This window comes from Tinamus guttatus, unplaced genomic scaffold, assembly GCF_059628265.1.
Source record: "Tinamus guttatus ecotype Peru unplaced genomic scaffold, ASM5962826v1 Tinamus_guttatus_pri_ptg000226l, whole genome shotgun sequence".
Taxonomy (NCBI): Eukaryota; Metazoa; Chordata; class Aves; order Tinamiformes; family Tinamidae; genus Tinamus; species Tinamus guttatus.
Genome location: NW_028288760.1, coordinates 1,972,893 through 1,986,934, shown reverse-complemented (window position 1 = coordinate 1,986,934; position 14,042 = coordinate 1,972,893). Strand labels below are relative to the sequence as shown.

Below are 14,042 nucleotides of genomic sequence, written 5' to 3'. Positions count from 1 at the left end.
TCCCTCTTCCCAGCCCTCCATGTCTCATCTTCTGCTGGTTCTTGACTTCCTCGTGCTCAGGTCTGCCCAAAGGCCCTCACCGGTGCAGCGGGCAACGTGGATGCAATTCACCCCCGTGAAGAGCAAGAGCGTTTGGCCTGGCTGGTGTGAACTGGGAAAAGAGCGACTGGAAAGGCGACTTTTCTGGGAGCAGGAAGGATTTTGCAAGGAGGTCACCGCAGCAGCGCAGGTCCAAGGGGGTTGCCAGCAGCCCCCAGGGTTTCCGCGCTTTCCCGGAGCGCTGGTTTTCCGGCCCCCCCAGCTTCCTCCGCAGACGTTGGTGGGGCACGGGGCACAGATTTCTCCGATTAAGCAACGTTGCTGCCTCTCCCCTTTCGCTTTCGGCTGCCTCTTCCTCCGCGCGCGGGGAGGAAGCAGCGGGCCGGGGCGCGGGGCGAAGCGCTGCCCGCGGCGCCATGGAGCCCAGCGCGCGGCAGCCCCTGCTGCGGACGCCCGGCTCCACGTACCGCACCCTGCCCCGGAGCGCGCCAAGGAGGCTGGACAAGGAGTACCTGGAGTAAGAGCCACCGCCGGGCGCTGCGCGTGGCCCCAATGGGAGCGTGGGGCTCGGGAAGCGGGTTTGCGACCCTCGGAATCGCCGCGGTGGTTGCGGAGCTGCGTTGAGCCGGGGTCTCATCCGTACCGGAGTGTGGGGCTGATGCCGCCAGCTGCAACTTCTGCTTTTTTCAGCCCTGGCGTGTTGGGCTGCAATGGGGCTCAGTGGCCTCCGGCTCTCACCCTTGCCGGCGCGGCTCAGAGCGCCCTTCCCGGGAAAACCCCTGCGGGAGCCTCGGAAAGGGCACCCGGGGCCGGGCTGCAGAGCGGGTGCGCGCGGGGCTGAGCATCCCGTGAGCCTCCCGCTCGCTCCCTCCGCAGCAGCCTCCGGAACAAGCGGCTCTACCTGGCAGCCTTTGCCGCAGTCCTGGGGAACTTCAATTTCGGCTTCGCCCTGGTTTATCCGTCTCCCGTGATCCCCGTCCTCGAGGCATATCCCATCCCAGCCCTGACGCTGGACCCACACAAAGCCTCCTGGTTTGGGGTAAGAAGGGGGTTTTTCCTCGTTAAGGGGACATCGCTGCCGGTCCGGACAGGCGGCGCTGGGGCTGGTCGTGGCCGGCGCCGACGCAGCGAGCGGAGTGTCCGTGTCTCCCACAGTCGGTGTTCACGCTGGGGGCGGCCGCGGGAGGACTCAGCGCCATGGTCCTCAACGACCGCCTGGGCCGCAAGCTCAGCATCATGTTCTCGGCCGTGCCGTCCGCCGTGGGCTACGCGCTCATGGGCAGCGCCCAGGCCGTCTGGATGCTGCTGCTGGGGCGAGTGCTCACGGGCTTCGCCGGTGGCGTGACCTCCGCGTCCATCCCGGTAACGAGGTGCCCAGGGCTTTGCGGGGGGTGGGACGAGGTGGCACCAGAGCCTCCAGCCCTCCGGGAGGCATCAGCAGAGCTTCGGGGCTGGAGCTGTGCTATGGGGTTGGGAAGGTGCCCCGTGCCAGGCAGAGGGTGAGAGGGCAGCGGTGGCGCCGGGCTCGTTCCCCGCTCTACAAAATGTGGAAGGCAGGTCCTGGTTCCCGGCCCCGTTCCTCCTCACAGCGGTTTCCTTCTTAAGTGTTGATCTCGCGCTGTAGGCAGAGGGGAAGGAGTGAATTGAGCAACGTCCTTCCCGTAAGCGGAGTCCGAAGGTGCCACTGGAGAGCTCCGAGTGTTGCACCACGAAGGGGTTCGGCAGGGAAGCCAAGACAACCTGGTGCCACCAGCTTGGGTTGACCCATTGGGCTTGGAGCAGGAGGGCTGGAGTCCCTGTGTTGACCCTTTGGGCTTGGAGACACCATGAGCTCGGGTCTCCGAGGGAGGTGGCAGAGCTGAAGGCCACGGCCGGCGGTGGCCGCGGTTGCAGCTCGGCTGAGTGGGCGCTGTCCCCGTGCAGGTCTACATCTCGGAGATCTCCCACCCCGGCGTGCGGGGCCTGCTGGGCGCCTGCCCGCAGCTCATGGCCGTGCTGGGCTCCCTCGTCCTCTACGCGCTGGGCAAGTATCTCCGTGGCGGAGGGGAGGAAGCCGCGTTGGGGGAAGAGGAAGGGGTTTTACCAACCTTCTCAGCAAGGCAATTGTGGGTGTGAGAGCATAAGAAATCATCCTCCAAGGCTGGTCCGGGCAGGATCGCCGATGCATGAGCCCCATGTGCACATGCCTGGAACGGGGAACCCATAACTTGCAGGGACTTGTGGCCATCCCTGTGCCCAGGGCCTCGCTCTCACCCTCGCTGAGGTGGCACACGATGACCATTTGCACATCGACTCTCTTCTGGCCGCTGCAGCAGACATGGCTCTAGCTGGATGCTCTATGACTTGGGGTCTCCTCTAAGTTTCCCACTTTTCATAGCAGCTGAAAACACTCCTTTTTCTGAAGGGGAAAAAAAAAAATTCTCCCCAGATTCATTAGATCTCCACTGTTAGGGTGAGCACCTCGAGGCAAGGCAGAGAAATCCCTTCCCAAATGCTCTCCCGTCCTAACCTGGTGCCGGCTCCCGCAGGTCTGGTGTTGGACTGGCGCTGGCTGGCGGTGGCCGGGGAAGTGCCGGTGCTGGCCATGATCCTCCTGCTCTGCTTCATGCCCAACTCGCCCCGGTTTCTGCTCTCCCAGGGGAAGGAAGATGAAGCCCTGGGGTCGCTGTGCTGGCTCCGGGGCAAGGACACGGATTATGCCCAGGAGTACGAGCAGATTAAGGACAGCGTGAGGAAGCAGGTGAGGAGAGGAAGGGGCTCACCTCCAGCATGCGGGAGAAGTTACAGTTTTCCTATTAAGTCCTGTAAAACTGTAGAAACCTCAACTCTCTGTCTTTGTCCCCTCTAGAGCAGGCGGATCTCCTGTGCGGAGATCAAGGACCCTTTCATTTACAAGCCCATCCTGATCGCCGTGCTCATGAGGTTCCTGCAGCAGCTCTCTGGAGTCACCTGTGTCCTCGTGTACCTGCAGTCAATATTCAAGAAAACCTCTGTCATTCTGGTGAGCGCTGGGGTTCGGTCCGTGCACAGACTGCCCTATCATCAGTGATTCCTGCCAGTTCACTCAGGGCTCTGAGACTTGAAGTCACTTTGAAGCCCCCCTTAAAGCACCTGGTTGGCAGCAAGTAGCAAGAACCCAGTCCTCAAAAAGCAGCACGATGCCCGGGAGTGGGATGAGCCCCATAGCTTCAGTTTTCTGCCCTCTAAGCTACAGGCTGCTCTTGTCTGGACTCTTGCAGTTGAAGGAAGGACCTCTGTGTTTAGCTATGATAAAGCCACTGGCCAGAGTTAGCCTGTAGGAACCGGCTGGTACCCTGGATCAGCTGGGATGGGAATCCCAGCTTCCCCACTGATTTTGCCATTGCAGAAACCAGAGTACGATGCAGCTCTTGTCGGGCTGGTTCGCCTCGTCTCGGTAGCGATTGCTGCTGCGTCGATGGATAAAGCTGGGAGGAAGATTCTGCTCTTTGTGTCTGGTACGTGTCTCTGCATTGATGTGTGAGGGCACCTCTCCTTTTAGGATGTCCAAGGGCTGTGCAGACTGGCAGCACTGGTGACTTCAACCATGCAGGACTCTGATGGTGGCTCAGCTCTTGGGCAGAAGCATTTCCATGAGCTTTGCCATTGCACAGGGGTGGGAATCACATTCCCATCAGTTCCACCATGCTGTTGTATCTCCCCACAGCTGGTATCATGCTGGCCTCAAATCTGACCATGGGGCTCTATGTCCACTTCACGCCGCCTTCTCTTAATGGCACCACGGCCAATGAGACCTTGGTGAGCTGGGCCAGCCACGAAGCTCAGCCGATGAACTACATCACCCTCATCCCCCTCCTGGCCACCATGTTCTTCATAATGGGTAGGTGCAGAGATGGAGAGCCGGGCACCCACCGCCTAGGATGTTTCTGGTCCAGGGCAGCGTGGTACGGGGTGAGGAGGTTTGGGATCAGGATTCCAAGGAAGATAACCTCCCTGGGAGTTTCTTTCTTCAGAGGACCTTGGTTGCCTTTCTGAACAGTGGTGCTGACAGACACAAACACGGGAAAATCATGCAGGGACCAGAGCAGGACTGTGCAGGACTCCTCTGTATCCTCTAACGTGTTTCAAAGCCCAAATAGCCTCACTCTAGCCCTGCTCCCCTCCAGGCTATGCCATGGGCTGGGGTCCCATCACCTGGTTGCTGATGTCGGAGATCCTCCCTCTGAAAGCCCGCGGGGTGGCCTCGGGCCTCTGCGTGCTCGTGAGCTGGCTGACTGCCTTCGTGCTGACCCGCTTCTTCCTCCCGGTCGTGGTGGGTATGCGCCGAGGGGGACGTCTGCGCGGGCCCCACCAAGGCCTCGCTGCCGCAGCTCACATCTGCCTTCTGTCCCGCCTTCCAGGAAACCTTCGGCCTCGAGGTGCCATTCCTGTTCTTCGCTGTCATCTGCGCTGGGAACTTCCTATTTACAGGCTGCTGTGTCCCAGAAACCAAAGGCAGATCCCTGGAGCAGATCGAGTCCTACTTCCGCACCGGCAGGAGGTCGTTCATGAGGTAGGAGCCGCTGCCTGCCCGATGCACCAGGTCACCAGCCCGCTGGCTTAAGGGAGAGAAATCTTTGGGCTGCTAGAGCTGGAAGCTGGAGTTCTCTATGAAGAACACACTCCCTCCAAGGGGAGGGGAGCAGGTGGCAATGGCTGCCCTGCTTTGGGTGTAGAAATTCCCCTCTGGAACATTACCTTCTCTTCCCGAGTCATTCAACACTATCTAAGGACCCATGGCTCTGCGGGCAGCATATCAACCTGAGGTACAGGACCAGGTCCAACACTAGGCTGGAAACAAATACGTTTTAGCACGAAAACATGCGGCTGTGGACAAGAGTCCTTGTACTTCCCCTGCGCAGCGGCCACCAAGGCAGTTCAAGAGCCTCAGGGCTTGGTCGAGGCAGAGTTAATGGCTGTGGCCACCATTTTGGCAGAGTTGCAGAAATAAAATTGTTTGCTTCCATGTGGATGTTGCCTTGATTTGCAGAGAGGGGAGCTGCAGGCAGGTGGGATGAGACAGGGTGGATGAGGACGGTGACTTGGAGACCAGAGACCTGTTGATGCGTTCCCAGATGAGTCTTATGGACCTGAGGACTTCAAAAGAGGCAGAGCCAGATACTTCATATAAAAAGCTGCCACCTTTTATTACTCTAAAAACACACTTTATACTAGAAACCTAATGAACAAGACCAAATACAGTCCACAAATAAATCTTACATCAGAACAAAGAATGAGAACAGACATTCAGCTGTAGTGCAAGTGATTCACCCTTGGAAAGAGGGTAAAATCCCATTCCATACTGAGGCGGATCCTTCCCTCCCCAGGGTTTTACTCTCTCAGAGTGAGGGCGGATGCCTCCACCACCGTTGCGTATAGATCCTCCACCACTTGGAGATTTTGCCTGCATAGACAGTAGCAAATTGCTTTTACCCCTTTTCCTGTATGTCCTTCAACACTAAAGTCTTTTCTTAGGGTCATAACCTAGGTGAAACGCAGCTGCAGAGGGTGACACCCTGGGGAGCTGAGGCCTGTGTCCTCCCAGGCCAGGCACACATCGATCTGCTGTGACAAGGAAGCTCAGGGTAACGTAACTTGGGCGAGATCTCAGGAAAAACTAAGCACTATTTAAATCCTCTGCCACAGAACAAGAAAGGAATCACCTAAGAGGTGCCATATCAGAGGACTCGGTTAAAGCAGCCAAGGACAGAGGAGGAAAGATGGGCCCAAACCACAGAGAAACTTCAGCACTAGGTGCAACTTTTGCAGCTGAGCTCCATTTCTAGCAAGAAGTCCAGGCCTGGCTAGAATGTGACTGTTTAAGTATGACCTGATCCAAGAGATCTTGATCTCTTATGATTCCCACTGGCCTCCAGAAGATCAGGATCTCCAGCAGCCCTGTCCTAGAGTGTTCCCCATCTCTCATGGCTACAGACCAGGTCTTGAAATCTTCACTCAAGTGAAGCCTTTCCCTGAAGACAAAAGACATTTTCCCTGAGGAAAAAAACATAGAATCATAACATAACAATGAATTGAGCTTCCCAGGGCTTGGTTTATAGAGGAAAAGCCTGAGTATGAAATGAGGTTGGACTCTATAGGTCCTACAGGAACCTCATTGGAAAAGTATTCTCTGAGTGACCTCCTTCCTTTCATGCAGAAAGTCTAAGGGCTTTCGCTGCAACACTTGAAGTCTGAGAAATCACAGTGGCTCTTTCCAGAGGTAGAATGGTCTTTTTATTCACTGCAAACACAGAGAGTCAACTGGTGTTACAACATCAGCTCCTGCCTAGGGCAGCAAGGCCTGGGCACGCAGGATAAGGTGAACTGGTGTCTTCTCTTCACACCCCCAGGAGAGCCCCGGGGGAAGCAGGACCCACACACGCAAGGGTCATCATTTTCATGATGAAATGGGACACAGAAGGTTTCTATGCCCTGTAAAAGCACTTAGGGAAGAGAGGTGCACAGCTCGCGTGGAGAGGGCTCAGCTCTAAGCCTATTTGCAGCCAGCACGCAGGTGTGTCTTCACGTTTCGTGTCAACAGCTCAACCGCAGGCAACGCGTCACCCGCTCCAAGTTCTCACATAGCAAAACTCCTGCCCCGCTCTCCCAAGAGGCCTTCCCATGACCTGGGAAGCAGAGCCTCTCCTGTACAGACCCCCTAGATCGGCCCTGACACCATCAGCTGGGACTGGGTTGAGACTCAAATCACTCAAGCAGGGCTTATAACTTCATTTACTCCTGTAAACCTCCAAGCACCACAAGGTGCTTAAAACAATCACTAACCACCATGCACTGGGAATGGGCCTATTCGCTACTGTGCTATTACTACTCTAAAAAGCCTTATCTCTCTCCACAAAAATCTCATGTCCACGCTGGGCTGAGACCATTCATTATCTATCACATGGATGCTGAATGCTTCGCTAGGAGGACGCATCCTTCACCAGGCCATGGAGCAGAGCCGACCCGTCCGTGCTGGAAGGGGACCAGGAGCATCCTGCTGCCACAGAGCTGGAGCAATGGGATGAAGCCAGCGCGGGTCCTGCCCGTCGCTGTGGTTCCTCCCTGCAGGTGCAGGTCGAGGGTTACTCTGTTGCCTCTGCTTTGCCCTTCAGCTCCTTCCACTAAAGCTACCGCGGAACTACTCGCCGCGCAAAGCGGCCACTACCAAAGACATGCATGCGCGTCAGTCTGTGACATTCCTCTACTAAACACTACTAAAACCCCTAAACCCCCTCGAAATCAATGCAGGTGGCCTGCTCACTAGGCAGAACTTTGCAATTTACCCATCCAATAAAGATACTGCCTGGGGCTGTTGCCCACCCAGGCATCACCACAGGCCTTTCTCAGGGGTGTCCCGTGGAGGGCAGCGTATTCCTCCCACACCACCTGATTCCCACAGGAAGCATCCGAGATGCTTCAGGCCGTGGTCCCCGTGCACACAAGGCCAATGTCCCGTGTCCTCCATGCAGCAACATGGATCAGTCCGGACATGGTGGCTCAGAAACAGCAGAGCCTCGATTCAAACAAGCTGCATCTGGACTGAAGGTGCCTATTCCACATCCCAGGCAAACTGGTGTAGGAGCAGCTACAGCCCAGAGGTCCGGGGAAAAAGGGGTTTAGCACAAAGTGGCTCCCCAGCAACCAGCTGCAAGGGTTTGTACACGTACATGAACCCAAGCCACGCTCCTGAGCGGGGCAAATCTTCACACCTCCCTGACCTCCACCAAAGAAACAACATTTAACACTTACCAGCACTGCCGGGGCTGCTTTGGTACCATTCAACTAATGCAGATATGTTTAGGACACATATAGACAGTGTCCAACGCAACACCATATCCACTAACTGCCCTAACTGCTTGAGTGGGCACAAATCCTCACATCCAGGAGCTACCTCCTGCATTTTCCTCTCCCCTGGAAGAAGGGAAAACAAACTTCGGTCAAGTCAGCAGCCCAAAAGAAGAGAGAGGGGAGTTAAAAAGGGAAACGGCCTTTCCAAAAGTCCAGGAAAGGCTCTCAAGGCTGAACTAGGTTTCTACAGTAGCTCAGTCAGAGCAACCAGGGACCTCCCTGGGTCTGTGGAGAGACCCCCGAGCTAAATGAGACATTCCTCTGAACTACAGGAACAGCTCTCCTTCCCTAGGTCAGGAGAAAATGAATCCCATCAAGCATTTAAATAACTAGAAATAAATTATTCTTCCTTTTCTGATGGAAAAGGACAGATAGAGCCTGGATGAAGCAGCAAGGTGTCCTGGGCTGTACCATTCCAGCATGGGTGGCACGTTACCCATTGCTCTGTGTCTGCAAGGGAAGGATGGGCCACCCGCCCACCGAAAGCTTGCCCAGGATTAATGAAAACAACACGAGCCTGAAGAAAAAGACTGAATCTGAGAAGCAAAGAGCAGGTCCCACACACTATAGGACATATGCAGGGGCAGGAGAACATTACTATCCCTCTTCAAGCAAACCTCACTTCCCTTCTCCCCCAGTAAGAGGGTGAAGCATGAGAAAAGTATCATTATTAAGACAAAGTAATTCATACATTTCAAGTAAATTGCAGCAACCGCCTGCAGCTGTAGGCAGGAGGGAATGTGCTTTATAGGTACCAAGATCTGCCACAAAACTCCTCAGCTCTTCCACAGAGCTGGTTATTGTCCTTGTGTGGGATTTTTTGCTCGAAGTCCCATACTGTGCAGTGATGCCTCCAAGGCCTGACCTAACTGGACCCATATTAAAACCCACTCAGTGAAAGAAGACCAAGTTTAAGCATTACCAAGCATTGCTAAACTCCAGATTAGAGTATCACACCCTCTGCAAACCGTAGTGCCGTGCTAAGGAAAGGCTGTACATTTAGCTGTTAAAACAGCACTCAAAGGGGCCAGCACCTCTGCAAAAAATAAATAAGTAAATAAATAAAAGAAAGGAGCTGTGAGATAGTGATTTGGGTCAGGGCCAAGCCTTGGGGTGGGTGAGGAGGAGGAGAGGGCCAGGCACGAAGGCCTGACTGCTGGTGTGAGCGGGGGGCACAACCTGCCCCAGCCCTGAGATTTCCAGTTGCTGTGGAGTCCTTGGAAAAATCGGAGAGTAACGGCATGGAAGGGAGGGCAGAGCGGGTCTCCACATCTTCCCAGGGCATCCGAGGGAAGCTGCCTTGAGCCGGAGCGCTTCAGAGAGCCTGTCCCTCCAGGGCGCCCGCGAGCTTCTCCTCATCCATCTGCTTCTGCTGCTGGATGCGCGCGTAGGAAATGGCGTCTCCCCTGTGGAGCAAAGGGAATAGCCTGAGCTCCGCGCACCCAGCCCGGCCACGCCGGCGGGCGACCCCTCTCTTACTTTTTGCCGAGGGCCGAGAGGCCGTAAAGGACCCCGGTGGCGAAGGCGATGGCGTTGCCGAAGAGCGTGGTGAGCGTCAGGCTGAGCATGACGGGGACGGCGGCCATCCTGCAAGGGAGACGTGGCGCTGAGCGCCGCTCGCGCTGCCGCCCGCCCGCCCCAGCGCCCGCGCCGCCTCACCCGCAGTAGAAAGCGGCTTTCTGCCAGGGCCGCAGCCGGTCCGCCCTCGCGGCCGCCGCGTTGGCGAATTCGATGAACTGGCAGCAGAACGGGGCCTCGCACAGGAAGAGCACGAAGGCGTTGAGCCTGCGGGGAGCGAGCGTGAGGCACGGCCGCCATCGCCCCCTGCTCACACACCCGAGCCGTGCGGCTCCCCTCGTCCTGCCCATTCCCTAACTCATAATTTGGGGTTTTTTGGATGTTTTGGGTTGGGGCATCCCAGCATTTGCTTGAAAAGGGTGTGGAAATGGCTAGGAATATGAATAAAATAAACCCAGTGTCTCAGGCACCTCGTGACTGAGGTGATAACGAGTCACACATATGGGGTCTCCCCTCTTCCACTCGAGGCGTTACCCAACGGGGCAGCTCGGACACTTGCTGAATGGCGTTTAATGAACGGAACCCCTCTCCCAGCAGGAAAAAAAAGAAAAAAAAAAAAAAAAAAAAAGGAAAAGAAAAGAAAAGAAACTCTACTCACATCATCCACACGCCGGCCGCTATGTTCAGGGGGTTGATAGTGACGCAGTTCCAGAGGCCAGCGAAGGCACAGGCTGGAAAGCAAAGAGGTTTGGAGCAGCCATGGAGAGGAGCCCAGCGCATCTGCGGGGACTCGGTGACCATGGCACGGCGGGCAGGACCGTCCCCTTCTCCCAGCTCCGGCACTCGGCACGGTTTCGCCCTCCTGTGTTGATTTGCCCTTGCTTTTAGGTGCAATAACTTAAGTGGCACTCTGAGGAATTACTGGTTTGTGCCAGCATGAACAAGGAGGTGCTGGTGAGCACCTCCACGAGGAAATAGTTTGGAAAAAACATACCTGCAGCATGGAGCAAACCAAAGCAAACTCAGCTCTCAACCACCCGCTGCAGGCTCTGCCCAACTCTCTCAGGACCGGGCAGAACCCAGAGCTCGTTTTGGGTCTCCTTTAGCAGCAACACAAGCGGATGCTGGATAAAGCCAGGCCCGAAATAGCTCCAGCACTTCTGAATCCGTAATGAGGGAGAGGAAGCCGCTGGCTGCCTCCACGCCAAGGCCGCGGGCACCTACTTCCTGCCTCATTAAACTTGCAAAATGTTCCCTGCACTTGATACGGGGCCTCGTCCTCCTCGGCGCGGAGCAGCCGGCTGCGGCACTGCGGGAACCCGAGCCGGGAGGAGGCAGGGCCGGGAGGCAGCTCCGGCCACCGTGAACAGCAGCGCGGCGCAATAGCAGAGCGCGGCTACTTATTATTACGCTCTATTCTTGCGCTGCGTAGTTTTAGTGCCTACAGTGGGTCCAGTCTAGGGTCACCTCCCAAGCCAGTGGCATCCTGTTTTTAGGAGACAGCAAACCAAGGTTACTTAATTAGCAGAGTAGCAAAAGCAGCCCTGAAATGCAGCACTTCTGGGGCAAATTGCTGCCTTCCTTGGCAGCACATTATGAGCAGAGCGACTTGGAGAGCAACAGGTCAAACCTGGAGAGGAAGAGTGACATTTCCCAAGTAGATACCCAAGCAACGTAACACTTAAAAAAAAAAAAAAAAAAATCTAGTCGATCAAAGTTTTGTTTTGTCAGAGGTTTGGTTTTGGCTTGTCCTCTAAACACGACCCAACCACCCTTGAGCACTAAACGTCCTTGAGGGATTCCCAGCCAAGCAATTGGCCTGGGTGCCAATGGGCTAATGACCCAGCAAGACTGAGCTGACCAAACCCCACGTCAGCAGGCGGGAGCAGGAGTCCGGCAGCAGGAAGGGAAGCAGAGGTTTATAAACACACAGAGATTGGTGACCTTCAGCCTCCTCCCCGGCACAACAGCCTGGCACAGCCTTGTCCCATGAGGGCAGGATCAGCTCCTGCATCGGGAGAGTGGGAGCCAAAAGGCACCAGAGCTGACAGCCCAGGGACTTCCTTTTTTGTTGTGTTTTTGCAATGCGGATACCTCAGAAAAGGTTTCAAATTCAGACAGTGCTTGATGGCACGTGAGCTATGGAGGACAGACACTTTTGGTGTTTGACTGCTGTCCTGACACTTTAGGCATCGAGCAGCTGGTTGCTCAGTGCAAGTCTGTTTTTGCTCCTGAAGCGTTTTACAAAAGCCAGGGAATCTCACTGTCCTTTTACAGAAGGGAACTCAAGGAGAGGAAAATGGACTTGGCCAAGGCCACAAAGCCAATGTGTGCAAGAACCAAAAGAGGTCCCAAACCTTGGCCACCTTGTCCCCTGCTCCAGCCCTTGGAGCCTTCTATCCTAAGCACATTGGGGACTGCAGACATCCCAACCTGTGTAGTTCTCTGCCTCACAAACCTCCTGAGGGGAGACTGCCGGGGCTGCCGAGCAGGTTGTCCAGCTTTCCGGATCACCGGGAGCGCTGCTAAGAATCTGGTTCTTCCCTCTGAAAGTTCCTTCTCCCACACTCACTCCACCACGTAAAACTCTTGGCTTTCCTTTGAAAAAAGTCATGAGTTCTCAAAACTGTGAACAAAAGGTTGGGAAAATAACCCAAATATAACTGCGCTTATAATCCTGGAGATAGGAGGGAAAAATATATGTTTTTGAGGAAGGGCACTGCTTTTAAGCCACTCTTGAGCTGTTCCAGCACGGGAGGTTAACAGTACAACCTACCAGTCACCCTCTCCAGCTCTTCACCCTCCATCCCAGGGCTTCGCCCACGTCCCTCCAAGCCGCACATGGGTCGGAGCTATGGAAGAGGCGCCAAGACCCTGGCTGGAGTCGCAGGCCGTGGGAAAGAGGCCGCTCCACAAACCCCTCGTCCGGGCCCCGCGCCGAGTGCTGCAGCTGCTGCCCTGGCCCCCGGCCAGCACCGGAGCAGAGGAGCCTGGGCCAAGCACGGTGGGACAGGGACATTTTACCCCTTAAGAGCAGTGCTGAGAAATCCTTTCACACCTCTGGGATTTCGGCAGCTAAAGCTCATGGCAGCGAGAGCAGAGGCCAATTTACCAGCGTGTAAACACCGTGGCCTTGCGCAGGCGAGTTCCAGGTGTGGAATGGGGGCAGGAAGAGGGAGGGATCAAAGGAATCGCCACCGCAAAGGGAATAAATCGGGACGGGCCGAACTGGCTGAGAAACTTCTGCTTGTCCTAGCAGCAGTCATGGACCTGGAGTGAAGAAATTCTCCCCCCTGTGCTCTGCAGGTCAGACTAAGTGGTCCAAGAGTCCCTCCTGTTTTTAAGAGCCATGAGTCTCCTTGTATAACAGCACTGTAAGGACACGCTCGTTTCTGTCAACCTTGCAAAGATTTGCCCTGGGAAAAGAAATGGTGGTGGCAGGTAATTCACAGCACAGCTGGCTTTACTGCGTGTTGTCACCCTTCTTCTGCACACCCAACACCAACCTCCTTGAAAACACACAGCACGTGAAGCTCATCCTCCTCAAAAAAAAAATACAGCAAGGCCTTCTGCCTTTAACAACAGCAAGAGCAAAAAGTGTATCCTGCTATTCAGAAAAGGGAAAGGAAATGTGCTGGACGAGCGCCAATAGACAAATGCAATGAATCAAACCCTGGGGTCTCTGTTGAAGCTCTGCTCCTGACCCTGCTGACCGCCTGGTGCTCCTGAAAAACCCATCATCCAGCTCCTCTGGCACAGCCCTCCGGGGAGACGGGGTCTGGCCCCTGCCCGGCACGTCCAGCAAGTGTTTAACCCAGGAAGAAACCCCGGGATCAGCAGATGCTCCCCAGGGCCAGCCCTCCTCCCAGGTGCCAAAGTTCAGCCAAGTTCAGTGAGCCCAAAACATGGCCCATATGTGCACCTAAACCCACCCTGTCCAGACGAGCCCTGGCTCCCTTCCTTACGTGGCACCTCCACAGCCTGTGCCCGAGTGTCACACAGCCCAAAACATCCCTCCATGCCCCCCCTCCATATATATAACCTTAAAGGCAGGCAGACGTGAACCCCAGCATATGTTTTGGCATGCACAAGGGGAGCCTGGGCCTGCAGGGGAAGGGGATACTCACACACGCCCCCGAGGAGCCCGGCCATCCTGCAGAGCCACCTGTACCACCAGGTCATGCCGTCGTCGGCCGAGGCAGCCGCCGGCCCGGGGGCCGCTGCTTGGAACTGCTCGTCCTGTGCGCTCATGGCCCCGGGGGCTCAGGGGACAGCGCCCAGCCGCACAGGAGGCCCCCTCGGGTGACACCCCCTAAGGCCACCGCGTGACACGGTCCCTACGGCCGCCGCCGGGCCCCCATGCGGGGCGACAATGGAGGCTCTGCGCCCGCAGCGGCGATGCCAGCGGCCGGGAGCAGCCTCCACGTCTGCCCGCGTGCTGCATTGTGGGTCCCCTCCTCCCGCGCGCAGGGCCCTGATGTCACTCGCAGTGGGAGGCGGGCGGGCAGAGCCCTGCGCCTGCATGTCTAGATGGGCCGCGGGGACGTGCACGGGCTCCACGCGGGGACAGAGGCAGGTGGCCGTCCCGGGAACGCACAGGGGATCCCAAGGGAGCTGCC

At 56.3% G+C, this 14,042-nt stretch overlaps 2 protein-coding genes across 2 annotated transcripts; one reads left to right on the top strand and one right to left on the bottom strand.

Annotated features, from left to right (window-relative positions):
- The first annotated feature begins 455 nt into the window (after positions 1-455).
- Positions 456-4,961, top strand: SLC2A6 (solute carrier family 2 member 6). The gene is made up of 10 exons (XM_088525463.1): positions 456-556; positions 916-1,078; positions 1,195-1,401; positions 1,963-2,062; positions 2,568-2,779; positions 2,888-3,040; positions 3,407-3,515; positions 3,725-3,898; positions 4,185-4,330; positions 4,419-4,961. The coding sequence occupies exons 1-10, from the start codon at positions 456-458 to the stop codon at positions 4,572-4,574; spliced, it is 1,521 nt and encodes a 506-aa protein (XP_088381589.1). The 3' UTR covers positions 4,575-4,961.
- Positions 4,962-9,220: 4,259 nt separating this feature from the next.
- On the bottom strand, positions 9,221-13,723 carry CACFD1 (calcium channel flower domain containing 1). Its single transcript, XM_088525462.1, has 5 exons — positions 13,551-13,723; positions 10,082-10,154; positions 9,565-9,690; positions 9,385-9,492; positions 9,221-9,311 (listed from the first exon to the last, which is right to left on the bottom strand). The coding sequence occupies exons 1-5, from the start codon at positions 13,672-13,674 to the stop codon at positions 9,221-9,223; spliced, it is 522 nt and encodes a 173-aa protein (XP_088381588.1). The 5' UTR covers positions 13,675-13,723.
- Positions 13,724-14,042: the final 319 nt, after the last annotated feature.

Excerpts from the sequence above, each read along its gene's own strand:
- SLC2A6 (XM_088525463.1), top strand. The coding sequence starts at position 456 with ATGGAGCCCAGCGCGCGGCAGCCCCTGCTGCGGACGCCCGGCTCCACG. Across the intron at positions 1,402-1,962 it reads TGACCTCCGCGTCCATCCCG|GTCTACATCTCGGAGATCTC; the intron begins GTAACGAGGTGC and ends GTCCCCGTGCAG. Across the intron at positions 4,331-4,418 it reads GCTTCTTCCTCCCGGTCGTG|GAAACCTTCGGCCTCGAGGT; the intron begins GTGGGTATGCGC and ends CCCGCCTTCCAG.
- CACFD1 (XM_088525462.1), bottom strand. The coding sequence starts at position 13,674 with ATGAGCGCACAGGACGAGCAGTTCCAAGCAGCGGCCCCCGGGCCGGCG. Across the intron at positions 10,155-13,550 it reads CGGGCTCCTCGGGGGCGTGT|CCTGTGCCTTCGCTGGCCTC; the intron begins GTGAGTATCCCC and ends TTTGCTTTCCAG. Across the intron at positions 9,493-9,564 it reads AAAGCCGCTTTCTACTGCGG|GATGGCCGCCGTCCCCGTCA; the intron begins GTGAGGCGGCGC and ends TCTCCCTTGCAG.